This window comes from Leucoraja erinacea, chromosome 19, assembly GCF_028641065.1.
Source record: "Leucoraja erinacea ecotype New England chromosome 19, Leri_hhj_1, whole genome shotgun sequence".
NCBI classification, from domain to species: Eukaryota; Metazoa; Chordata; class Chondrichthyes; order Rajiformes; family Rajidae; genus Leucoraja; species Leucoraja erinaceus.
Window position 1 is genome coordinate 19,095,602 of NC_073395.1, and position 26,952 is coordinate 19,122,553.

The 26,952-nt window shown below is 47.5% G+C and overlaps 2 protein-coding genes across 2 annotated transcripts; both read left to right on the forward strand.

The window, feature by feature from the left end:
• Positions 1–9,389: 9,389 nt before the first annotated feature.
• On the forward strand, positions 9,390–14,079 carry LOC129706550 (transcription factor Spi-C-like). Its single transcript, XM_055650913.1, has 3 exons — positions 9,390–9,743; positions 11,936–12,047; positions 13,258–14,079. The coding sequence occupies exons 1-3, from the start codon at positions 9,390–9,392 to the stop codon at positions 13,650–13,652; spliced, it is 861 nt and encodes a 286-aa protein (XP_055506888.1). The 3' UTR covers positions 13,653–14,079.
• Positions 14,080–20,648: 6,569 nt separating this feature from the next.
• On the forward strand, positions 20,649–25,884 carry LOC129706551 (transcription factor Spi-C-like). The gene is made up of 2 exons (XM_055650914.1): positions 20,649–22,466; positions 25,506–25,884. The coding sequence occupies exons 1-2, from the start codon at positions 22,325–22,327 to the stop codon at positions 25,832–25,834; spliced, it is 471 nt and encodes a 156-aa protein (XP_055506889.1). The 5' UTR covers positions 20,649–22,324; the 3' UTR covers positions 25,835–25,884.
• Positions 25,885–26,952: the final 1,068 nt, after the last annotated feature.

Consider the following 26,952-nt stretch of genomic DNA (forward strand, 5'->3'; position numbering starts at 1 on the left):
GAATCTGTGGAATTCATCGCCATTCTTGGTTGGTGCCATCTTGTAGACCCAACTTTGCCCTCAACTAGTCTTTGTTTCCGATTCTCCGTCAGATCATGTCTCGAATTCCTGAGTCTAGATCTATCTATAACAGCCAATTTCATTTTTATTCTTTTCCACTTGGAGCGGCACTGTGGCGCAGCGGTAGAGTTGCTGCCTCACAGAGCCAGAGAACCGGGTTCAATCCTGACTACAGATGCTGTCTGTACATAGTGTTAAAGAGGGAACTGCAGATGCTGGAGAATCGAAGGTTACACAGAAAAGCTGGAGAAACTCAGCGGGTGCAGCAGCATCTATGGAGCGAAGGAAATAGGTAACGTTTCGGGCCGAAACCCTTCTTCAGACTGATCAGGGGTGGGGGTGGGTGGGGACAAGAAAGAGAAAAGGAGGAGTAGCCGGAAGGAGAGAAAAGGAGGAGTAGCCGGAAGAAGAGAAAAGGAGGAGTAGCCGGAAGGAACCTCTACCTCCGCTACATCGACGACTGCTTTGGTGCCACCTCCTGCACCCGCACACAACTGATTGACTTCATCCACTTCACCACTAATTTCCACCCGGCACTGAAATACACCTGGACCATCTCCGACACTTCCCTACCATTCCTTGACCTCACTATCTCCATTGCAGGTGATAGACTTCTAACCGACATACACTATAAACCCACTGACTCCCATGGCTATCTGGACTACACTTCTTCCCACCCTGCTTCCTGTAAGGACTCCATCCCCTACTCCCAATTCCTCCGTCTACGCCGTATCTGCTCCACGGATGAGGCGTTCCACACCAGGACATCTGAAATGTCCTCACTATTCAGGGAACGGGGGTTCCCCTCCTCCACCATAAATGAGGCTCGCACCAGGGTCTCTTCCATACCCCGCAACACTGCTCTCTCTCCCCATCCCCGCACTCGCAACAAGGGCCGAGTCCCCCTAGTCCTCACCTTTCACCCCACCAGCCATCACATACAAAAAATAATCCTCCGTCAGTTTCGCCACCTCCAACGTGACCCCACTACTGGCCACATCTTCCCATCTCCCCCCATATCTGCCTTCCGCAAAGACCGCTCCCTCCATAACTCCCTTGTCAATTCTTCCCTTCCCTCTCGGTCCACCCCCTCCCCGGGCACTTTCCCTTGCGGCCGCAGCAGATGCAACACTTGTCCCTTTACCTCCCCCCTCAACTCCTTTCAGGGACCCAAGCAATCGTTCCAGGTGCGACAGAGGTTTACCTGCATCTCTTCCAACCTCATCTATTGCGTCCGCTGCTCTAGATGTCAGCAGATCTATATCGGTGAGACCAAGCGGAGGTTGGGCGATCGTTTCGCCGAACACCTCCGCTCGGTCCGCAATAAACCTAGCTGACCTCCCGGTGGCTCAGCACTTCAACTCCCCCTCCCACTCCGTCTCCGACCTCTCTGTCCTGGGTCTCCTCCATGGCCACAGCGAGCAGCACCGGAAATTGGAGGAACAGCACCTCATATTCCGTTTGGGGAGTCTGCACCCCGGGGGCATGAACATCGACTTCTCCCAATTCTGTTAGTCCTTGCTGTCTCCTCCCCTTCCTCAGCTCCCCTGCTGTCTCCTCCCACCCTCCAGCCTTCCGGCTACTCCTCCTTTCCCTTTCTTGTCCCCACCCACCCCCACCCCTGATCAGTCTGAAGAAGGGTTTCGGCCCGAAACGTTACCTATTTCCTTCGCTCCATAGATGCTGCTGCACCCGCTGAGTTTCTCCAGCTTTTCTGTGTAACCTGCTGTCTGTACATAGTTTGTACGTTCTTCCTGTAACCGGGTGCTCCAGTTCCCTCCCACACTCTAAAGACGTACAGATTTGTAGTTTAATTTGCTTTGGTAAAATTGTAAAATTGTTCCTGGTGTGTTGGATAATGTTGGTTATGGAGGGATCGCTGGTTGGCTCAGACTCGGTGAGCCGAAGGGCCTGTTTCCATGCTGTATCCCTAAAGCCTAAAGTCAAAAGCTGTCATTGTATCTGCTTCTACAGCTTTCTATACAGCTTAAGCCTGCAAATCCACGCAACATCCTGGTGAATGGAAGCCTAAAGCAAACCCATGCAACAAGCTGGTGAATCTAAAGCCTAAAGTCAGGTCACTGATCCTTTCCAGAACCATTTTACACATCGTTGTACTATGATCACTGTTGGCTGAATGCTCCCTGTGCACCCACTCCCTACAGTAACATGGGAGTCCCTGCACCCACAAGGAGGTGACTCACCGCCTCTTTAAGGGCAATTACCACATGCAACACAGGATCGACGTGCCAGTGAATGTCATATTATGAGCAAACGCTAAAAAATCCCTCCAGTTCACACCAACACTGCTTCCTTCCTAATTGGTCCAAAACAAAAATAAGAAAGTTGTCCTACACATAAAGGCAAGGGCATTTCTCCCCCTGAATGCCCTTTATCTTGTTTTTCTAAAAATGTCTAAAAATGAGCAATTTCTGACCCTGAATATTATGTTCTATAATTTTAACATTTTTCCAGACTTTGTCAACAGATTTACACCAATTTCTCTGTTTGAGTGTCTGTAATAAATGTCCAACAATGTAAAACTTCCTCTCCCACCCCTGAACTCCTGCCCAGTTAGATTGAGTTTTTGAAAGGTGGAGATTTGTTCTCTTTATACTTAAGACTTTGGAGATATAGCGTGGTACCAAACCCTTTAAACGACCAGTGATCATCCCGTACACAAGCACTATCCTACACACCAGGGACAATTCACAATTTACAGATGTCAATTAACCAACAAATCTGCACGTTGTTGGAGTGTGGGAGGAAACCGGAGCACCCAAACTTAACGAATAGTGAAGGACCTGGATGGAGTGGATGTGGAGAGGATGGTTCCACTAGTGGGAGAGTTCTGGGGCTGAGGCCATAGCCACTGATGGCTGCAGAGGCCAAGTCAATGGATATTTTTAAGATTGATTCTTGATTTGTAAGGGTGTCAGGGCTTGTGGAGAGAAGGCAAGAGAATATGGTTGAGAGGGAAGGATAGATCAGCCATGATTGAATGGAAAGGTAGATTTGATGGGCCAAATGGCCTAATTCTGCTCCTATAACATATGAACCCGGAGAAAACCCACTTGTCACAGGGAGAACACAAACTGCGTACAGACAGCACCCATAGTCAGGTTTGAAGTGGGTGCTATGGTGGGTGTAAGGCAGCAACTCGACTGCTGCGCCACTGTGCCGTCCCGTACTCCGGCACCGCGTAAGCTCTGTGTAAACTCTGCAGTTCCTTGTTTCTATGTTGTGTCAGTGGATACCATCTTGCATTCTTGTAGAACTGCAGTTCTACCCGTCAATGCAGCAGCACCCCTCTCCCTTGTTCTCTCCCCGTGTCACTCAACATAACGTGACGTGTATGTTCATTTCCCATCCCTGCTATTATTGAAGGCAAATTTCTATTATAACGCAAGTTTCCTGTAGATACATCCTATAGCACATCAACTGCACTCGTTAACCATTGTTGCATTAACTCAGATTCTAAATCCCTGCTATTTGCCCTTATTTTGTGTACTGTGATTGCAAACCTGGTGTGCTGTAGCAGGTAAGAATTTCAATGTTCCAAAATGGAACATATGGCAATAAAACACTCTTAACTCTTGACTCATTTTTATACTTCGATCTAACACTTGCTCTGTTCTGCTCAATTTTGAAACAAGGGAGGCACAGTAGAATTAAGCCATTCGGACCTACATCAAATCTACTCCACCATTTAATTATGGCTGATCTATCTCTCCCTCTTAACCCCATTCTTCTGCCTTCTCCACATAACCTCCAACACCTGTACTAATCAAGAATCTATCTGCCTCTGCCTTAAAAATATCCACTGATGTGGCCTCAGCAGCCTTCTGTGGCAATGAATTCCCCAGATTCACCACCCTCTGACTAAAGAAATCTCTCCTCATTTGCTTCCTAAAAGATCGTCCTTTAATTCTGAGGCTATGATCTCTAGTCCTAGACTCTCCCACTAGTGGAAACATCCTCTCCACATCCACTCTATGCAAGCCTTTCACTATGTTTCAATGAGGTCCCCCCTCATTTTTCTAAACTTCAGCGAGCACAGGCCCAGTACTGACAGACGCTCATCATAGGTTAACCTACTCATTCCTGGGATCATTCTTGTAAACTTCCTCTGGACCCTCTCCAGAGCCAGCACATCCTTCCTCAGATATGGTGCCCAAAATTGCTCACAATATTTCAAATGCGGCCTTACCAGTGCTTATAGAGCCTCAACTTTACATCCCTGTTTTTGTATACAAGTCCTCTTGAAATAAATGCTAGCATTGAGTTTGCTGTCTTTACTACCGATTTGACATGCAGATTAACTTTTTGGGAATCCTGCACCAGCACTCCTAAGTCCCTTTGCACCTCTGTTTTCTGGATTCTCACCCCATTTAGAAAATAATCTTTGCCTTTATTCCTACTGCCAAGATGCATGACTCCACACTTTGCTACACTATACTCCATCTGCCACTTCTCTGCCCACTCTCCCAACCTGTCCAAGTCCTTCTGCAGAGTCCCTGCTTTCTCTACACTGCCCCTCCACCTATTTTTGTATCATCTGCAAAATTTGCCACAGAGGCCTTCAATTCCCTCGTCCAAATCATTAATATACCACGTGAAGTGTAGCGGCCCCAGCACCGACCCTTGCGGAGCTCCACTAGTCACTGGCAGCCAACCAGAAAAATCCCCCTTTATTGCCACTCTTTGTCTTCTGCCATCCAACCAACCTGCTATCCATGTGAGTATCTACCTTTGATACTGTGGGCTCTCATCTTCCAAAGCAGCCTAACGTGTGGCGCCTTATCAAAGGCTTTCTGAAAATCTAAGTAAACAACATCTACTGACTCTTCTTTGTCTGTCCTGCTATTTACTTCTTCAAAGAATGCCAGCAAATTTGTCAAGCAAGACCTCCCCTTCACAAAGCCATGCTGACATTGGCCTATTTTATCGTGAACTTCCAAGTACTGCGTAACCTCATCTTTCATAATGGACTCGAAATTCTTACCAACCACCGAAGTCAGACTAACCGGCCTATAGTTCCCACTATTCTGCCTTGCTCCCTTTTTGTTCACCGGTGTCTGTGTGGAGTTTGTACATTCTCCCTGTCACCACGTAGGTTTTTCTCCGAGCGCTCCGGTTTCCACACACACTCCAAAGATGTGTAGGTTTGTAGATTAATTGGCTTCTGAAAATTGTACCTGGCGTGTAGGCTAGAACTATTAATGACTACTGGGCATGGACTCAGTGGGCTGAAGGGCCTGTTTCCATGCTGTACCTCTAAACCAGGGGCCTCCAAACATTTCAGCATGAGGGCCACATTATATATTTGGCACATTTTTGCAGGCCATACACACATTCACACACATACACACATTCACACACACACTCACACACACTTACCCACACACACACACACCCACACCCACCCACTCACTCTCACACACTCACACACTCACTCACACTCACACACTCCCACACACACACACCCACACACACACACACACACACCCACCCACTCACACACACACACACACACACACACACACACACACACACACACCCACACACACACACACACACACCCACCCACTCACACACACACACACACACACACACACACACACACACACACACACACACACACACACACACACACCCACACACACACCCACACACACACACACACACACACTCACACACACTCACACACACACACACTCACACACACACACACACACACACACACACACACACACACCCACCCACCCACACACACACACACACACTCACTCACACAAGCACACTCACACACCCACCCATTCACTCACAGGGGCCACCGCTGCCACAGTTGTCGATCTTCACCGTCTCCCCGGGTCCGTCTCCCCGGGGTAACCTGTCAGCAGCTGCACACAAACCCTCAACTTGATAGCCTACAGCAGACTGATGTGCAAGTTTCCACGGTACCACAGAACCCACTAAATAGCCCGCCGCAGGGAATGTGTTAAGAGCTTGCTGCGGGCCAGATAAAATCTCGTGGTGGGCCGGATGTGACCCGCAGGCCAGAGTTTGGGGACCCCTGCCCTAAACTAAACCAAACATTGTCAAGCGTCAAGAATCAATGGAACAATGAAATTCTTACATGAAAACCAAAGAGACAGCAAATATCTCTTGAATCTTGAGCAAAAATATATACTGTTGGAGGAACTCAGCGGGTCAGACAGCAGCAAAACACAATACATGCCTGTTCATTTTCCTCCACTGATGCTGCTTGACCCACTGAGTTCCACCAGCAGTTTGCCTTTTTACTACACTTTGAAAGTGCTTTGGAATGTCCTAGGGCTGTGAAAGACAATGTACAAACTTTGTTCCTCTATTGTTTTTCCATTCATCTTGTCTCAGCTGATCAATCCTAGTTCCCTTTCCTTTTCTGAATTGGTTTAAACCCAGTTCACACCCATTTCTAGTATTTAGTTTAGTTTCGTTTTGAGATACATCATGGAAACAGGCCCTTTGGCCCACTGAGTCCATGCTGACCACCAATGACCCATTCACACATGCTGACCATCAATCACACATTCACACTGTTATCTCATTTTCTCATGGGCACTACAGTGGCACAGCGGCAGAGTTGATGCCACACAGCACCAAAGTCCCAGGTTCGATCCTGACTATGGGTGCCGTCTGTACGGAGTTTTTACATTCTCCCCGTGACCATGCGGGTTTTCTCCGGGTGCTCTGGCACCCTCCCACATTCCAAAGAATGGTTGTAGATGCAGGCTTATAGGTTAATTGGCTTCTGTGAATTGGCCCGAGTGTGCAGGATGGAAATAGTGTATGGGTTGTTAACACAGACTCGGTGGGCCAAAGGGCTTGTTTCCATGCTACAGTATGTCTTTAAAACAAAAATTGAAACTCATCCACTCCCTACAGACATCACGCGAGGTCAGGATTGAACCCAGAGCGGTGAGGCAATGGCTCCACCATATGTGCGCCACTGTGCCGTTTGTAACTATTCCAACACTTTTCCACAACATCGGCACCATGATACCGACAACACGTCACACCAGGCAGCGGAAAGAGTAAGGTAGACAAAAGTGCTGGAGAAACTCGGCGGGTGCGGCAGCATCTATGGAGCGAAGGAAATAGGCAACATTTCGGGCCGAAACACTTTTTTCAGACTGAGCGGAAATAGTAACACAGAATTAATATCTGAAATCTGTCTACTTGGTAGACAGTCAGAAACATTTGCCCAGTTTGTGTTTTTCACAAGGTCCCAGTTCCAGCAGTTCCATGTGTCATCCTGGTGAATCTCTGCTGCATCCTTTCCAACTTCATGACATCTTTCCCGTAGCTGGGCAACCAGAACCGCACCCAACGTTCAATGGTTCAATGATACTTTATTGTCACATACCTAGGTACAGTGAAAAGCTTAGTTTTGCATACATTCCCGGTAAAATCATGCAAGTGTCGCCATGCGTTTGGCACCGACAAAGTTACAAATGTTCACCGAACAATCCAATCTTCTACCTGCCGTTGCAAATATCAGCAGCCCCCCCCCCCCCCCCCCCCCCCCCCCCCCCCCCCCCCCCATCCCCCCCCCCCCCCCGGTCTCATGACTTTTAGTTGTGCCCCCAAAAGCAGTTTAATTTATTTAGTTTAGTTTACTATTGCTATGTGTACCGAGGTACAGTCAACGGAAAGTCGTAGAAACATAGAAACATAGGCGCAGGAGGAGGCCATTCGGCCCTTTGAGCCAGCACCGCCATTCATTGTGATCATGGCCGATCGTCCCCTATCAATAACCCGTGCCTGCCTTCTCCCCATATCCCTTGACTCCACTAGCCCCTAGAGCTCTATCTAACACTCTCTTAAATCCATCCAGTGACGTAGCCTCCACTGCCCTCTGTGGCAGGAAATTCCATAAATTCACAACTCTCTGGGTGAAAAAGTGTTTTCTCACCTCAGTCTTAAATGACCTCCCCTTTATTCTAAGACTGTGGTCCCTGGTTCTGGACTCGCCTAACATTGGGAACATTTTTCTTGCATCTAGCTTGTCCAGTCCTTTTATAATTGTATATGTTTCTTTAAGATTCTCCCTCATCCTTCTAAACTCCAGTGAATACAAGCCATGATTACAATCAAACCGTCCACAGTGTATAGATACAGTACAGGATACAGGGAATAACGTTTAGTGCAAGATAAAAGTCAAACTAAAGATAATCCAAAACCGTCCAACGAGGTAGATTGGAGGTGAGACTGTTCTCTCGTTGGTGGTAGGATGGTTCAGTTGTCTGATAACAGTTTTAGATTCCAATGGGTGCCAATTGACGAAATTTAAGTTATAGAGTCACACAGTGTGGTAACAGGTCCTTCGGCCCAACTTGCCCACACCGGCCAACATGCCCCTCCTATACTACCCCCCTGCCTACGTTTGGTCCATTTCCCTCCAAACTTATCCTATCAATGTCTAACTGTTTCTTAAACGTTGGGATAGTCCCAGCCTCAACTACCTCCTCTGGCAGCTTATTCCATTCACCCACCACCCTTTGTGTGGGAAAAGTTACCCCTCAGATTCCTATTAAATCTTTTCCCCTTCCCCTTTTGTCCTTTGGTCTTGGATTCCCCCACTCTGGGCAAGAAATTCTGTGAAAACTAAAACAAATTGTAATTCATGGTTGTGGGTTTTAAGCTGAATTTGCCATTGCTCGGGGTACCCTGAGCCCAGTACAACGCGTTAAGGCTGGTTGGTAGTTTTGTGGAAAGGAATTTTCGTTGACTCAGTCAGGGGATGACTTGTAAAAGTGACCCCATCTCTCCAAAACTCGCCACTTCGGCAAAAATGAGGAAATAAACCAACAAACGAAAAAAAAAACCCTAAAGCTACTCAAAGTATTTAAAGGCTGTTCTGTTTTTTCTTTGTTTGTTTTTTAATCTATAGATGTGTGAACATTGACTGGCGTTCGGGGGATCAAATGACACGCTGACGTGTGCCTTGCGCTCCAAACCTAGTCCATTTAAAATGCCCCAGAAGCGGCGTAGGAGAGTCTAGTCCAGGTAAACCTCACCTGACTTAGTTGTGAGATACACCCTGGCATCAAACCGTCCCGGTACAGGTCTGAAAGGTTGCACTTTGCACGCGTTACTGCCCGATGATACCAATAGACTGGGAGAGTTAATCATCTCAACATTACATTTTACAGTTCATCTTATTATTGGAAAATCGCCATGGTAAGTCAGCATCTGCAATGCATGTAACTTTTCTCGGCAAACCGTACTTGACTCCTGTTAACGTATTGGGGTGGATGTTGGGGAATATGAATGCTGCTACTATGAGTAAAGTTTTCTTTATTTTTGTTTGTTCTCAGAGTTGTTGGGGACAAGACAGCTACAGCCCACTCTTCAATGATGCCTTTGAGGTGATACATCACCAACAACCCCCGCCCTTCCACCAAGAACCCCCTCTCCAGTATATTCGAAGCAAGTATCTCACTCCTTTACCTCCGCCGGCCGCCGGTGGAGTTGAGTTTATTGGGCACCAGATAACGTTGTCGCGTTGGGTAACCCTCTTCCCTTCTCGTCCAGGTCCTCCTCCGCACTCCATGCACAGCCTCCAGCACCACCCGGACGCGGGGTCTACGCCGTACCAAATCCTAGACATCCAACCCCAGCGACTCCACGACATGGTGAGTGCAACATCTCCATCTCCCCATGAGTTAGGATGCAGTCCCCCACCTCGCTGCTGCCCTTGCACTTTTCCTCTGGGACTGCAATGTTGTAATTGGAGGAAATGCAAGGGGAAAGGGTAGTATGAAGAAGGGTCTCGACCCCGAAATGTCACCCATTCCTTCTCTCCAGAGATGCTGCCTGTCCCACTGAGTTATTCCAGCATTTTGTATCTATCTTCAGTATGAACCATCATCTGCAATTCCTTCCTACACATAGTTTAGATTAGTTTAGTTTAGTTTCGTTCAGTTTAGTATAGAGATACAGCGTGGAAACCTTCGGCCCTTCGGCCCACTGAATCCCTGCCAGCCAGCGACCACCCATACACAATTTATGGAAAACAATCAACCTACGCCAGCCTTTGGGATGTGGGAGGAAACCGGAGCACCCGGAGAAAACCCACACGGTCACAGGGAGAACGTACAAACACCGTACAGACAGCACCGATAGTTAGGATCGAACCTGGGTCTCTGACGCTGTGAGGCAGCAACTCTATTACTGCGCCACTGTGCCGCCCTAGTGGCGAGACCCTGAACAGCATTGATGTGCAGAGGGGCCTTTTGGTCGAAGTCAATAGTTTTCTGAAAGTGACAACACAAGCAGATAAACTGGTAAAGAAGGCAAATGGTATGCCTGCCTTCATTGGTTGGGGCATTGACTATAAGAGTCAGAGAGTCATGTTGGAGATTTATAGCACTCTGGTTAGGACCTTTATCACCATTCCTTATTCTCCCCCAATCCATCCGGGCAGAAGTTTGAAAGCACGTACAGTATCACCAGTTTCTGGATCAGTTTTTTCCCTGCTGTTATCAGACTACCGAAGTGACCTCCCATAAGCCAGGGCGTTGTGTCGATCTTCCAACCTATCTTATTGTTTTCCTTGCACTTTTTTGCTCTGCACTTTCTCTACAACATTATAACAGAACATTCTACACTGGTATTTTTCTCTTTGCACTGCTTGCTGTACTTGCGGGTGCTTGATTCTTGTGTAGTATAGTTTGTCTGGATAGCATGCAATTTTTCTCGCTGTTTATCTGTATGTGACAATAATGGGGTGGCACGCTGGTGCAGAGGTAGAGTTGCCGCCTCATAGTGCCGGACATCCAGGTTTAATCCTGACTACGATTGCTGTATGTACGGAGTTTGCATGTTCTCCCCCTATGACTGCATGGGTTTCCCCTGTGTGCTCTGGTTTCCTCCCACATTCAAAAGACAAGCAGGCCTTTGTAGGTAAATTAGTATCTGTAAATTGTTCCTCATGAGTAGGCTGCAAAACTGTGATAACATACTGTAGAACTAGTGTACGGGTGATTAATGGGCTGAAGGGCCTGTTTCTGCATTGTTTCTCTAAACTAAGAATAAAATGTAATTATAATAGTCTTACAGCATGGAAACAGGCCCTTCAGCCCAACATGCCCACACCAATCAACGTCCCATCTAGACTAGCCCCACCTGCCTGGCTTGGGTCCATACTCCTCTAAACCTATCCTATCCATGTACCTGTCTAAATGTTTCTTAAATCCAAACACCCATCACCTTTTGTGTGAAATAAGTTCCTCCTCAGGTTCATTTAAAATATTTTCCTCCTCACCTTAAACCTACAGTATGTCCTCTGGTTCTCGATTCCCTAAGGCACTCTGTGCATTTACTTGATATATTCCTTTCCCGATTTTATACACCTGTATAAGATCACCCTTCATCCTCCTGCAAACCAAGGAATAGAGTCCTAGCCTACTCAGCCTCCTCCCTATAGCTTAGGCCCTCGAGTCCTGGCAACATCCTCATAAATCTTTCCAGCTTGACAACATAAAATTGGGTGATCGATGGTCAGCATGGGCTTTTTGGTCCTTCATCTCTGTCCTAAATGACCAAGTCTTTATTCTAAGACCCATGGCTTATGGGCCGTGACCTATGGGCCACATGCAGGCACATGCAGCCAGCTTGGTTTGCATGGGCAAGATGGGCCGAAGGGCCTGTTTCCATGCCGTTCAACTCGTTGGTTCTGACCTTGGCCCGCCCCCTCTATAAAAATTGAGGCTTTGGGGGAAATTTCCCTCTCATTTTCCAACGAGGTGGAATTGGAAAGGGGGGGGGGGGGGAGGGGTTACCGAACCCTGTAATTCTAACCAGATATCTGCCTTTCCATCTCCAGGTGGATTTCAACATGGATAGCACCAAGCTGATGTACGAGAGCGGGGTCCAGATCCCAAACTATTACCCAGAGAGTCACATTCCGGATTTCTTCATCCCAAGGCAAGGGAAAGGTTTGTCTCTTTAACTTGACTCTCTTTGGTTCGTTGAGCAGCTTTTCCAAGACAGGCTACCAATGGGGATTAAAGCACCATCCCACATCTGCACACCACACAGGCTGCATTGGTTAGGGCTAAACCCAGAGATACAAGGCTCTGGAGACACAAGGAATTACAAATGCTGGTTTACAGAAAAAGACACAAAGTGCTGGAGTAACTCAGCAAGTCAGGCAGCATTCCTGGAGAACATGGATAGGTGATTTAGTTTGGATAGAGATAGCGTGGAAGTAGGCCCTTCGGCTCACCAAGCCCACACCGACCAGCGATTCCCGTACACTAGTTCTATCCTACACACTAGGAACAATTTACAGAAGCCAATTTACTTACAAACCTGCACGTCTTTGGAATGTGGGAGGAAATTGGAGCACCCGGAGAAAACCCACGTGGCCACAGAGAGAACGTACAAATTCCGTACAAATAGCACTCGTGGTCAGGATTGAACCCTGGTCTCTGGTCCTAGATGGCAGCAACTCTTCCGCTGCGCCACTGTACCACCCCTATGACAGAATCTGTTCTCCCTGACCCCTGACATTAAGCTGGAAAGGGTGCAGAGACGATTTGCCAGGACACAAGGGCCTGAGCTATAGGGAGAGGTTGGGCAGGCCAGGACTCTATTCTTTGGAGCACAGAAGGTTGAGGGGTGATCTTGTTGAGGTGTATAAAATCATGAGGGGAATAGATAGGGTGAATGGACGGAGTATTTTACCCTGAGAAAGGAAATCAAAAACCAGAAGACATGTTTAAGGTGAGAGGGGAAAGATTTAATGGGAGCCTTACTGGCAACTTTTTTACACAGAGGGTGAAGAGTACATGGAACGAGCTGCCAGAGGAGATAGTTGAGGCAGATACTATAACAACATTTTAAAGGTAACTGGACAGGTACATGGATAGGGAAGGTTTAGAGAGTTATGGGCCAAATACAGGTAAATGGGACTATCTTAGATGGGGTATTTTGGTCAGTAAATGGGACTTGCCCAATATGCCAGCTTGGTTTGCATGGGTAGGAGGGCCTTTCCTATGACTCTATAAGCTGAGGGGCAACTATTTCACACAGAGGGCGGTGATTATATGGAAGGAGCTGCCAGAAGAGGTACACGAGGCAGGTACTATGAGTTGGACCCAAGTGCCTGTTCCTGCGCTGCCTGACTCTGTGTCTCTGTTCCAGGCAGAAAGAGGCTTCGCCTGTACGAGTTCCTGAGCGAATCCCTGCGTGACTCGGAGATGTCCGACTGTATCCAGTGGGTGGACAGGAAGAGCGGGGTCTTCCAGTTCATCTCCAAGAACAAGGAGAAGGTGGCCGAGATGTGGGGCCGGAGGAAGGGCAACCGCAAAACCATGACCTACCAGAAGATGGCCCGGGCCCTGAGGAACTACAGCCGCACCGGTGAGATCGTCAAAGTCCGCAGGAAGCTCACCTACCGCTTCGATGCCCAGTTGTTGCAGAGACTGGGAGCGGAGGCGGCCTCCCCCTACCCGCTCACTGACCAGCAGCACTACACCTGTGAGCACTGGCACTACAACTGCACCTACAACGAGCTGTTGCAGGAGGGTGCCACGTGATCTGTCCCCACCCTCGCAGGCTGCCTTTATAAACACAAGAGGGTATCCACAAATTAACCCACCTCTGGACAAACATGGTTTCTACTCTGTAAATAAGTCTTGGCCCTTTTTTAATCTGCGTCGCTGTATCTGTATGTCTATGTGTGTGTTTCTATTTCTATGCGTGAATGTGTGTGTCTGTCTCTCTGTGAGTGTTTGTCTTTGTGTGTGAGATCGACATGTGTATCTGTGTGTGTCTATGTGTCTCTCTCTATGTGTGTATCTATGTGTATGTGTCTATGTGTGTATCTCTGCCTGTGTCTGTGTGAGTGTGTGTGCGCGTGTGTATCTATCTCTGCGCATGTATGTGTGCCCAAACCACAGCGTTACTCCAGCACTTTCTGTTTTGCCCAAGATTCCAGCATCTGCACTCGTGTGTCTATGTATGTGTCTGTGTACGTGTGCATGTGTCTGTGTATACGTGTCTGTGTATGTGTATGTGTGTATGCATGCGTGTGTGTCTGCATGTGTGTGTGTCTGCGTGTGAGTGTGTGTGTGTGCATGTGTGTGTGTGTGTGTGCGCGTGTGTGTGTGCATGTCTGTGTGTTAGAACACATCAGGAGCAGCAGGAATCGTGGTGGGGGAGCAGTGAGAGAGGGTCTCACAGAACTGCCATCAGAGAGAGCAGAACTTCTTCAAAATAAGCTGAAGAAGGACCCGGCCTGAATCGTCATCTGTCCATTTCCGCTACAGATGCTGCCTGACCCTTTGAGTTCCCCCAGCATTCTGTCTTTTGCCCAAGATTCATGCATCTGCAGTCTCGTGTATGCATGTTTCTGTATGCATGTGTGTGTCTGTGTGTATGACCGTGTGTGTCTCTCTGTGTGTGTGTGTGTTTGTCTGTGTTTGTCTCTGCGTGTCTGTGTGTATTTGTGTGTGCAACTGTGTGTATGTATATGTGCATGTCTATGTGTGTCACTGTGTATGTCTCTCTGTGTCTCTGTTTGTCTGTGTGACTGTGTGTGTGTGTGTGTGTGTGTGTGTGTGTCTATGTGTGTGTGTGTGTGTGTCTATGTGTGTGTGTGTGTGTGTGTGTCTGTGTGACTGTGTGTGTGTGTTGCACAGGCAGGTATCAATCTGACAACACAAAATTCTAATGCAGTTTTTTCAACCTGAAGCACTGACTGCCTCATTCTCCACAGGTGCTGCCCGACCTGCAGGGTGTTTCCAGTACTTTCCGTTTTTATACCAATAAAGGTTCCCAGTTTTGTACAGTCTGTGTTTGTGACTCACGTTGAACGCATTTAGAGCGAGCATTTGGTGTGGTTGTGACTCTGTGATCACCCCCCCCCCCCTCCTCCTTCTGGAACTGTTATCCTTGGTTACGAGATTGCTGGCGGGGGGGGGGGGGGGGGGGGATATCCTTCTGGAGGGGTACAAAAGTGTGGGGGGATTTAGGAAAAGAGCGTGGAGATTAAGTGCGGGGAGTAAAGTACACGGCAAAGAGGGGTGTGTTCGGATGGGGAGAGGCGGAGAGTGGAACATGGAAATACAAAGAACATCTGAGGGGCACGTTTTATACCGAGACAGTAGTTAATATTATAACCGCCCGACCGAGAGGGGATGATGGAATCAGATACAAGACTCAAGATTCAAGAGTATTTTATTGTTATATGTACAGAAACAGAACAGGACATTCTTACATACAGCAGCACTCCAGGTTTGTAGACACAGTCATCAATAGATAATATATATATTTTTAAAAGGTCACTAAATTAAAAAAAGAATACAGTGCAAAAAAAACAAAACCACAAAACAAAACTTCAAAATGAACCAATCATTTCCTCTTCTCTTCTCTCCCGTCGGGCAGAAGATACTAAAACTTGAAACCATGTCCTACCAGATTCAGGAACAGGTTCTTGCCTGCTGCTATCTGTCTAGTGAACTGTCCTCCTAGAAGCTAAGGTGTAGTCCCGATCTTCCAGCCTACCTCATTGCAAACCTTGCACTTTTTCCTCTGTAACTGTAATGCTATATCGCTACAACACTATATTCTGCACTCTGGCATTTTTCTCTTTGCACTACCTGTTGTACTGGTGTATGGGTTGATTGTACTCGTGTATGGCAAGATTTGACTGGGTAGCACACAAAGTGTTTCACTGTATCATGGTACATGCGACAATAATAAACGTATGCCAACACCACTCACCCTACAGCGTGAACACAAGGATTCCACCAGCTATAGTAAAGGGGTTCAGACTGGTGCTGGAGACAGATGTGATGTCAATGCCATATCTGGATTTGGAGCTAAAATAACATCTGGCTGTTGGGTTTTCTTAGCTTCTGCTCAGCAAAGGTTTAGTGGCAAAAATCACCTGTCGCGCACAAATCCATAGATTACAATCAGCCTCACCTACGCCCACCTCCCCAACATCTGTCCCCATCACACATCTGGATCACCCTCACAGCTATTAGCCCTCACACCAGCCTTCCTCTCACAACTGCCTGCCCCCCCCCCCTCTCTCCCCCATTCATGTGGGTGCCCCTCAGACCTGCCACCCCATTCCCTACACATCTGGAATAACATCTGTCTGCCCCAACACAGCTGGCCACTTCCCCTTCACCTCTGCAACAACACCTGGCTGTCCCTACAGCTCTCTGCTGCCATCGAGTCATAGAGTGTGGAAGCAGGCCCTTCGGCCCAACTTGCCCAAACCATCCAAAATGTCCCATCTACGCTAGTCCCACCTGCCTATGTTTGGCCCATATCCCTATAAAATATTCCTATCCATGTTACTGTCCAAATGTTTCTTAAACGTTGCGATAGTCCCTTTCTCAACTACCTCCTCCGGCAGCTCGTTTCATACACTCACCACCCTTTGTGTGAAAAAGTTACCCCTCAGATTCCCTTTAAATCTTTCCCCCCTCACCTTCAACCAATGTCCTCTGGTTCTCGATTCCCCTGCAGGTAATAAATACACTGTGCGTCTACCTGATCTAGGAGAACTTGAACCCGCTGCCTGACACGTTGAGTTACTCCATCGTCTACCTGATTATAATATTGATTATTAGACATGTATCTCTATTATTATTGCGTTTCCAGGGATTTACAAAACTGTAGCAAGAAAGAATGTAATGGGCTGTTCCTGGTACATATGGCAATCAGACACTCTTGACTATTGAAATATGAGTTTAATGTTGTAACGGTAATCTTAGCGCAACATTGTATTGTGTGTATTGTGTATGTGAAAGTCCTGGACAGAGTGAACGTGGAGAGGGTGTACTCTAGACAAGAGACTGTGCGTCGAATTCTTTCCATACACCTGGCCACATCGCCACACACTTCCCCTCACCCCCCGCAACAACACATCGGTCTAACCTTCCTTACACCACCCCCCCCCCCCCCCCCCCCCCCCCCCCCCCCCCCCCCCCACCCCCCCCCCACCCCCCCCCCACCGAATAACGCCCCCGGATTTCTGACTGTAAATGTCCTGAGGGTGATCTAGCGGACACGATCACCCCCGGGGGGTAAGGAGGAGGTAGGGAGTTGCTGTTTTAGTCGCGGGACGGGACGGGGGAGTTTTGAGTTGGGGTGGGGAGAGAGAGTGGGGGAGGGGGGGGGGGGGGGGGGGGGGGGGTTCGTTCTCCGGGAGGGACACCGGCCAGATAGGAGATGGGTTGGGGAAGGGCTTTGTAGAAGAGGGTTTGTTCTACAAAATGACGTGTGCACCGGGTTATAAAGAGGGCGGAGGGCAGAGGGGAGGGACAGTACACACGGGGAGTCCCGCCAATGCAGTGGGAGCCGAGGCTACTCTCTGCACTAAAGCTCGGTGCTAGCCCCTCTCTCCAGCCCTGCCTGCCAACAGAGAGACGGACACCGTCTCCCTTGGTCCTGCGGAGGACTGGAGTCACTTGTCCTGCAGCACATCACCGGACCTTCTGTACGCGGTGAGTGACCGGTCACTTTGGTCTTAGTGAACCAAGCTGGTGTCAACTTTGTGTGTGTCCCTGATCTCTGCAAGGTGGGGAGACTGAGTGTGTGGTTGTGTGCGAGGGTGCATTGCTGGGTGTGTTTGCAACTGAAGACATAGGACAGGGAATAGGGCAGAGAGCAGGCTATTCGGCCCATTGTGTCTGATCTAAATGTTCATAAATTCATAAGACGTAGGAGCAGAATTAGGCCATTCAGCCCATCGAGTCTTTTCCGCTATTCAATCGTGGCTGATCTATCTTCCCCTCTCAACCCCATTCACCTGTCTACTCCCCGTAACCCGCGACACCCTTGCTAATCAAGAACCCGTCAATCCCCACTTTAAACATACTCAATGGCCTCCACAGCCATCTGTAGCAATGAATTCCACAGATTCACCACACTTTGACTAAAGAAATTCCTCCTCATCTCCTCTCGAAAGGTATGTCCTTTATTCTGAGGCTGTGCCCTCTGTCCTAGACTCTCCCACTAGTGGAAACATCCTCTCCACATTCACTCTATCCATGGAATTCACTATTCGCATGCATTAAGATTACCGTTACAACATTAAACATATTTCAATAGTCAAGAGTGTCAAATTGCCATATGTACCAGGAACAGACGATTAAATTCTAACTTGCTTCAGCTTTGTTAACGCAATAATACAGAGATAAATATCTAATAATCAATATTATCATAAATTAATACCAATGATACCAAGGAATCATAGTAGTGCAAAAACCAAAGCCCATAGTGCAACGAAAGACATAAAAGATCGCAGTTGCTGAGGTTAGTGTCGTGCAATGTCGTGCAGTGTCGTGCAGTGATGGGTGTTGGGGAGACGCTGTTCTTGAACCTGCAGGTCACAGTTTTCAGGCTCCTGCACCTTCTTCCCGATGATAGTAGCAAGGTGAGAGCGTGGTCTGGAGAGATTTAACCTCAGAGGCGACGTTTTAACACGGATGGTGGTCCGTATCTGGGACGAGCTGTCAGAGGCCGCTCGAGAAGCAGATACAATTACGAATTTTAAAAGACATTTAGATGGGAACCAGATTTGGATTTGGATAGGATCCAGATATATGGATAGGAACGGGTTGGAAGGATATGGGCCAAATGCAGGCAAATGGGACTATGTCAATGGTATGTCAACCTGGTTAGCATGACCAAGGTGGGCCAAATGGCCTCTTTCCACACTGTACAGTTCTATGACTATGCGATGCTGCCTGACCCACTGAGTTCATTGAGCCGTTTGATTTTTGTGCAAGATTCCAGCATCTGCACTCTCCTGCAACTCGTAAAGAATGTTGCAAGAATGGTCCAGTCAGGATGGGCCATCCAGGTTCTCCAGGGCACAAAGTGCCGGAGTAACTCAGCGGGTCAGACAGCATCTCTGGAGAACAGGGGTAGGTGACATTCCGGGTCGAGACGAGAGGTCTGAAGAAAGGTCCCCACCTGAAATATCACATGTCCATGTCCTCCAGAGATGCTGCCTGGCCCACCGAGTTACTCCAGCACTTCGTATCTTTTTTTGTAAACCAGCATCTGAATAAAGAACGTTATTGGCTTGAAAGCTCTATGGGATGTTCGGATGGGTGCTGTACACACGCGGGTCTCTCCGCCTGTTGCCATTTATCCGTGTGCATATGACTCATGCATGTGCTGAGGAACGCTTCCTGTTAATTTATTGTGTCTCAAGAACAGGTCTCCTTCCAAGCAAAGATTGGATGACGGCTCTGTCCCTGAATGATGGTAAGACCTCTTCATCCTTTGGCTGCACAATCCGGCCCAGAGGCTAACAATGCCATGCGCTGGCCTCATCTGCTTTGGTTTTGTGATCTAGAACCCTAGCGTGGAGGATCTGGAGGTGATCATGGAGTTCCTGGATGAGCAGCAGAGGCCATATACTTTCGAAGCCCAGGCGGCACCGGGGCCTGGTGAGTGTGGGAGCCCCGCGGCACGGCACACACTCAGTTCATTCCGTTACACACGCAAGTACACACACACACTTACACCTACTCACACACACACATACACACACATACTCACACACGACACACATTCATGCACACACACTGAAACACTCACACACACTCACACACATGATCACGCGTGCACACTCACACACACTCACACACGCACACTAACACTCACGCACATGCTCACGCATGCACACTCATGTCTGAAGAAGGGTTTTCGGCCCGAAACGTTGCCTATTTCCTTCGCTCCATAGATGCTGCTGCACCCGCTGAGTTTCTCCAGCTTTTTTGTGTTTCTGCACACTCACACACTCTCACACACTCACACACACTCTCACACACTGACACACGCTCACACACTGACACACGCTGACACACTCTGACACACGCACACACACTTATACACATTTACGCACACACACGCACACTTACGCACGCACTCGCACTCACAGTAGTAACTCAGTGGGTCAGGCAGCATCTCTGGAGAACATGGATTGATGACGTTTCGAGTCGGGTTGGCTCTGAAGAAGGGTCCTGACCCGAAACGTCGCCTCTCCGTGTTCTCCGGAGATGCTGCCCGACTCGCTGTGTCACGCTAGCACTTTTTATTTCTCTTGTTTCCATTTAGTCCCTAATCTATTCAGCCAATGTCTCTGCCTCCTCCAGGGCGCTGTGCTTACGGATTCTCCCTGGAAAATTGGCATCCCACGACCAACACCAGCAGCAACCCAGCCTTCCCGGAAATATTTCTGCCAGCACAGTTTTACGCCGTTAATCCGGTAAGGGCCATGGAAATGGGGACGTGGCAGGTTCTGGGAATCGGGGTTAGAGGGGCAGGGAAGCACAAGGGATAATGTTTACCCTGAAGGGGAGGGAAGTAGAAAGGAGGGGAGGAGTGGGAAGTGACAAGAAGGGAAAGGATGGGGAGGGAAGGGGAGAGGAGAGAGAAGAATCCGTGACAACCCGACACGAAACATCGTCTATCCATGTTCTCCAGAAATGCTGCCTGGCCCGCTGAGTTACACCAGCACTTTGTGTCTTTTTTTTTTGGTGGTAAATCAGCATCTGCGGTTCCTTGTGCCCACCTCCTCTGGCAGCTCGTCCCATGGAACCATCACCCTCTGTTGCGGAAGCTAATAGTAGCAGCTAATGTACATCCAGCAAGACCTTACCAGATTCAGGGACAGTTTCTTCCCAGCTGTTATCAGGCAAATGAACCATCCTTTCACCAACGAGATAGCGGTCCCAACCTCCCATCTACCTCAGTGGGGATTTTGGGACTATCTTTAATGCTTACTATTGTGGGAGCGCAGCGTAGGTTTACAAGGTTAATTCCCTGGATGGCGGGATTGTCATATGCTGAGAGAATGGAGAGGCTGGGCTTGTACACTCTGGAGTTTAGAAGGATGGGAGGGGATCTTATTGAAACATATATGATTGTTAAGGGTTTGGACACGCTAGAGGCAGGAAACATGTTCCCGATGTTGGGGGAGTCCAGAACCAGGGGCCACAGTTTAAGAATAAGGGGTAATCCATTTAGAACGGAGACGAGGAAACACTTTTTCTCACAGAGAGTTGTGAGTCTGTGGAATTCTCCATCTCTGAGGGTGGTGGAGGCCGGTTCTCTAGATACTTTCAAGAGAAAGCTAGATAGGACTTTTAAAGATAGCGGAGTCAGGGGATATGGGGAGAAACATAGAAATTAGGTGCAGGAGTAGGCCATTCGGTCCTTCGAGCCTGCACCGGCATTCAATATGATCATGGCTGATCATCCAACTCAGTATCCCGTACCTACCTTCTCTCCATACCCTCTGATCCCCTTAGCCACAAGGGCCACATCTAACTCCCTCTTAAATATAGCCAATGAACTGGCCTCGACTACCCTCTGTGGCAGAGAGTTCCAGAGATTCACCACTCTCTGTGTGAAAAAAGTTATTCTCATCTCGGTTTTAAACCATGTCCCCCTTATCCTTAAGCTGTGACCCCTTGTCCTGGACTTCCCCAACATCGGGAGCAATCTTCCTGCATCTAGCCTGTCCAACCCCTTAAGAATTTTGTAAGTTTCTATAAGATCCCCTCCCAATCTCCTAAATTCTAGAGAGTATAAACCAAGTCTATCCAGTCTTTCTTCATAAGACAGTCCTGACATCCCAGGAATCAGTCTGGTGAACCTTCACTGCACTCTTTCTATGGCAATAATGTCCTTCCTCAGATTTGGAGACCAAAACTGTACGCAATACTCCAGGTGTGGTCTCACCAAGACCCTGTACAACTGCAGTCGAACCTCCCTGCTCCTATACTCAAATCATTTTGCTATGAAAGCTAACATAGCAAAGAAGAGAAGGCAGGAACGGGGTACTGATTGGGGATGATCAGCCATGATCACATTGAATGGCTGTGCTGGCTCGAAGGGCCGAATGGCCTACTCCTGCACCTATTGTCTATTGTCTATAGTCAGACTTTACTGGCTGTATCTGTACACTGTGGACGGCTCGATTGTAATCCAGCCTGAATAAGGATCCTGACCCAAAACGTCACCCAACCTTTTTCTCCAGAAATGCCGCCTGAGCCGCTGATCTACTCTGGCACTTTATGTCTATCCTTTGTAATCATTTCTAGTCCTTCTGCCGATCGGACAGCACAAAACAAAAAGCTTTTCACTGTACCTCGGTACATGTGACAATAAACTAAACGGAACTAAACAAAGCTAAATTGTCTTGCACGCAGCAGGGAGAACCCGTTAATGAATGATGTTCTTCTTCTTCTTCTTGCAGTGTGGGCTCCCTTTCAGCGCTGAGTGTGTGTCTAACCCTGGCTGCTCTCCGCTGCCCGGACCCAGTCCAACTCTGCCTTCAGAATACCTGCTCAGAGGCACCGGCAGTGACAAGCGTAAGGACTTTAACATAAGAACACGAGAACATCGCAGGTTTAGTCCGTTCACAGCCAACCCCATGTTCTTCAATTCTACTTTAATGTTACATGTACCGAGGTACAATGCTTTGTTTGTGCACACAATCGGGGAAAATCATACGGCAGACCTCACTGAGGCAGTACACAAAGAGTCGCCGCGTTACTGCCGCTGACAAAGATACACAAGGACGGCACGGTGGCGCAGCGGTAGAGATGCTGCCTTTGAGACCCGGGTTCAATGTGACTACGAGTTTGTCTGTATGGAGTTTGTATGTTCTCCCTGCAGGTGGACCCCCCCCGCCCGGCCTCTTTATGTTCTCGGTAGCCCCCCGCCAGGTTGCTTTTGACGGCCCTTCTCGCTCTCGGCGGCACAGGTCCCCCTACTCACTCTCGGCTCCGCAGCGCATCCCGCAACGGGGTAAAAGACTCCGTGCATTCACTCTATCTATCCCCCCTCATGATCTTATAGGGTGATTTCACCAAAGGTCACTGGAGCATAGATCCTCACCCACGTGACCGCAAAATCCAACTGGGGTACAAGCGTCACTTCCAGTACATGTTATTGATGCTGAAAACGCGCACTTTCACACCCGTTAAAAACCGCGAAAACGGCCCGTTTTTGAGCTGTAAATAACTGCCAGTCGGGGTGACCGTGAGGCACAATTATCTTACTTTACAGTCCAGAAGATAGATAAAAACGAAGGTAAATACAAGAGTGAACTGAAGGAGCAACAACAGCGGAAGTGGTTAGCGGACATTCGCCGTGGAGATATAAAGATAGAAAATATCGGGAATTATCGCGTTTGCTCGCTGCATTTCATCAAAAGTAAGGCATGATTGACGTTTTATCTTTATTCATTTGTTATATGAAAAGTTGTAAAAGTGAAAAATCCGTCAGTAAAATTGCAAAATCGCCCATGGTTCTCAGGTGGGTTTTAACATGCAAAATGAAAACGCTTCTGAAGCTACATTTACCATTTAAATAATCGTAAACTATCAATGCGTTTTGAAATACATTTTACTCAGATGCAAGCTAAGGAATGGGATAATTGTCAGCTGTTAATTGGACAAAATCAGGACATTTAATTATTTGCCAAAACATATTTCTCAATGTTTCTTGTTTAAAGCCTGCACAATCACCCAAACTACTTATTTATTTATTTATCATCTAATAACAGACAAGCCTGCAGCATGGAATGATGTCACCATTCCTGATTGGGCACCCACTGTGAGCAGGATAGACAACGTGCACAAGAATGCCACACACGTACAACAAGAAGAGAGTATTCTTGTGCACGTTGTCTATCCTGCTCACAGTGGGTGCCCAATCAGGAATGGTGACATCATTCCATGCTTGCATCTGAGTAAAATGTATTTCAAAACGCATTGATAGTTTACGATTATTTAAATGGTAAATGTAGCTTCAGAAGCGTTTTCATTTTGCATGTTAAAACCCACCTGAGAACCATGGGCGATTTTGCAATTTTACTGACGGATTTTTCACTTTTACAACTTTTGATATAACAAATGAATAAAGATAAAACGTCAATGATGCCTTACTTTTGATGAAATGCAGCGAGCAAACGCGATAATTCCCGATATTTTCTATCTTTATATCTCCACGGTGAATGTCCGCTAACCACTTCCGCTGTTGTTGCTCCTTCAGTTCACTCTTGTATTTACCTTCATTTTTATCTATCTTCTGGACTCTAAAGTAAGATAACTGTGCCTCACGGTCACCCTGACTGGCAGTTATTTACAGCTCAAAAATGGGACGTTTTCGCGTTTTTTAATGGGTGTGAAAGTGCGTGTTTTCAGCATCAATAACGTACCGGAAGTGACGCTTGTACCTCAGTTGGATTTTGCGGTCACGTGGGTGAGGATCTATGCTCCAGTGACCTTTCGTGAAATCACCCTATACCAGACTCCCCACCATCGAGTCCATCTACACTTCACGGAACGTAATCTAGAAAATTTCCTATTCTGCCCCCTGCCGTCAGGCAGAAGATACAAAAGCTTCAAAGCGCATGCTTCCACATTCAGGAACACCTTCTTCCCGCTGTAATCAGACTCTTGAACACACCGCTCATATGCTGAAGGTGAATTCCCGATCTTCCAACCTACCTCATTGATGCAGGAAGATTGTTCCCGATGTTGGGGAAGTCCAGGACAAGGGGTCACAGTTTAAGGATAAAGGGTGAATCCTTTGGGACCGAGATAAGAAAAGCATTTTTCATACAGAGAGTGGTGAATCTTTGGAACTCTCTGCCACAGAAGGTAGTTGAAGTCAGTTCATTGGCTATATTTAAGAGGGAGTTAGATGTGGCCCTTGTGGCTAAAGGGATCAGGGGGTATGGAGAGGAGGCAGGTACAGGATACTGAGTTAGATGATCAGCCTTGATCATGATTGAATGGCGGCGCAGGCTCGAAGGCCTACTCCTGCACCTATTTTCTATGATTCTATGATTGCATCCTTGTACTTTCTCCAGCTGTAACACAATATTCTACACTACATTCCTTTCTCCGTTGAAATACATGTTGTGATTGTGCATGGTATGTTGCGCTCATGTTTGGTATGATCGGTCTGGATAACAGCAGACAACATTTTTTTCAATGTACCTCGGTACACGTGTTAATAATAAACTAATGCTAACATCAACACCAATATCAATACTAATACTAATATCAATACTAATACCAAAACCAATAGCAATATCAACATCAATATCAAGGATAATACAAATACTGATATCAATACCAATACTAATACCAATATCAATGCCAATATCAATATTAATACCAATATTAATACCAATACTAATACCAATATCAATACCAAAATAAATATCAAGACAAATATCAATATTAATATCAACATAAGTGTTCTAGAATGATTCCCATGTCAGTACATCCATCTGATCACCAACACAACACAGACATAGAAAATGATTGGATCTCTGTGAACCCCTTGACTCAATTCCTCTCTCTCTTCTTACCCCCCCCCCCTTTTTTTTGCAGGGAAGAGGAGGGTAAGGCTCTTCCAATTCCTCTTTGAGATGTTGGAGGACCCACAAATGAGCAACTGCATCTGGTGGCTGCAACCCTTGGGAGGACTCTTCCAGTTCTCATCCCAGAACAAGGAGAAGTTGGCGGAGATCTGGGGCAGGAGGAAGGGCAACAGGAAGACCATGACCTACCAGAAGATGGCCCGGGCTTTGAGGAACTACTCCCGGACTGGTGAGATCACCAAAGTGAAGATGAAGCTGACCTACCAGTTCAACCAGCAGATCATCAGCCGACTTCGGAGAGGCAGCAGGAAGCCTCTCAGCTGCCCCTTCATCCACTGACAAACTCGGTGACCCCCTGCAGCCCCTGGAGTCAAGGTGCCCCCTCTCCCCCATAACAAGTATACCGCCACGTTGAAAGATGCTATATAAATACATCTCCTTCTTATCCCTTCTTCAGATAATCAAGCAGAACTGGAAGGGCGGGGAGGGAATCTCTTCCCATTGGGTTCCAGGGAGAGCCACATTTTTCTGAATGAATTAGAACATAGAACGAACAACATAGAACATAGAACAGCACAGAAATAGGCCCTTCAGCCACAAGGTCATACAGCACAGGAACAGGCCAACCTGCCAATGCTGAACAAAATACCCCATCTGCACTAGTCCCACCTGCCTGTGTTGACCAAAATCCCTCTAAACCTTTTCTATCCATGTACCTGTCCAAATGTTTTGGCATCGTGCCCATGCCGAACATACTGCCAAGACCAACTCTTATCTGTCTGTACATAATCCACTTCCCCTCCATTCCCTGCACATCCGCCTCCCCCCATTCCCTGCAAATTTCTTCTCCACTCAGCGATAGGGAGGTTTCCAATTCCCTACCACTCAAGGCAACAGTTGGAGCATGTTAGTCGTTTTCAAGCATGGCAGCTCTCCCGAAAATACTTGTTTGCCCAGCCCACCTGATCGATCCAGGGTATGCAGCCCTGAATAATGCAACAGTGCCGCAGAAGAACAGGCCCTGTCTAGGACCGAACCGTGACAGTGCCTTGTGCCATTTGCTCTGCACAAACACTTGGTGAGGTTTTTACAATTACGTGTGAAATTCCTTTTCCCTTTTTGCTGAGGAAGAGTCCTGACCTGTGACGAGCTACCTCTTTCAGAACCGTGGGGTGTAGTCCATCTCATCCAGGTGACTTGTCCACTTTCAGACCTTTCATCCTCCCAAGCATCTTCTCTAGAGATTCCACTTTCTCTTGTTCTTCAGACATGGTTCTATGGTTCAATGTTTCAATGGGTTAATTGTTCAATGGTTCAATGTTTCTTTATTACCCATGTAACAAGGTACAGTGAAATTCTTTTTCCGCATACTGCTCAGTAAGTTATCTATATTACTAAAAGTCTGATCTTGACCGCTTTTGGCTCGCTGTGCTGTGATTTCCGAGAGAACGCCGCCA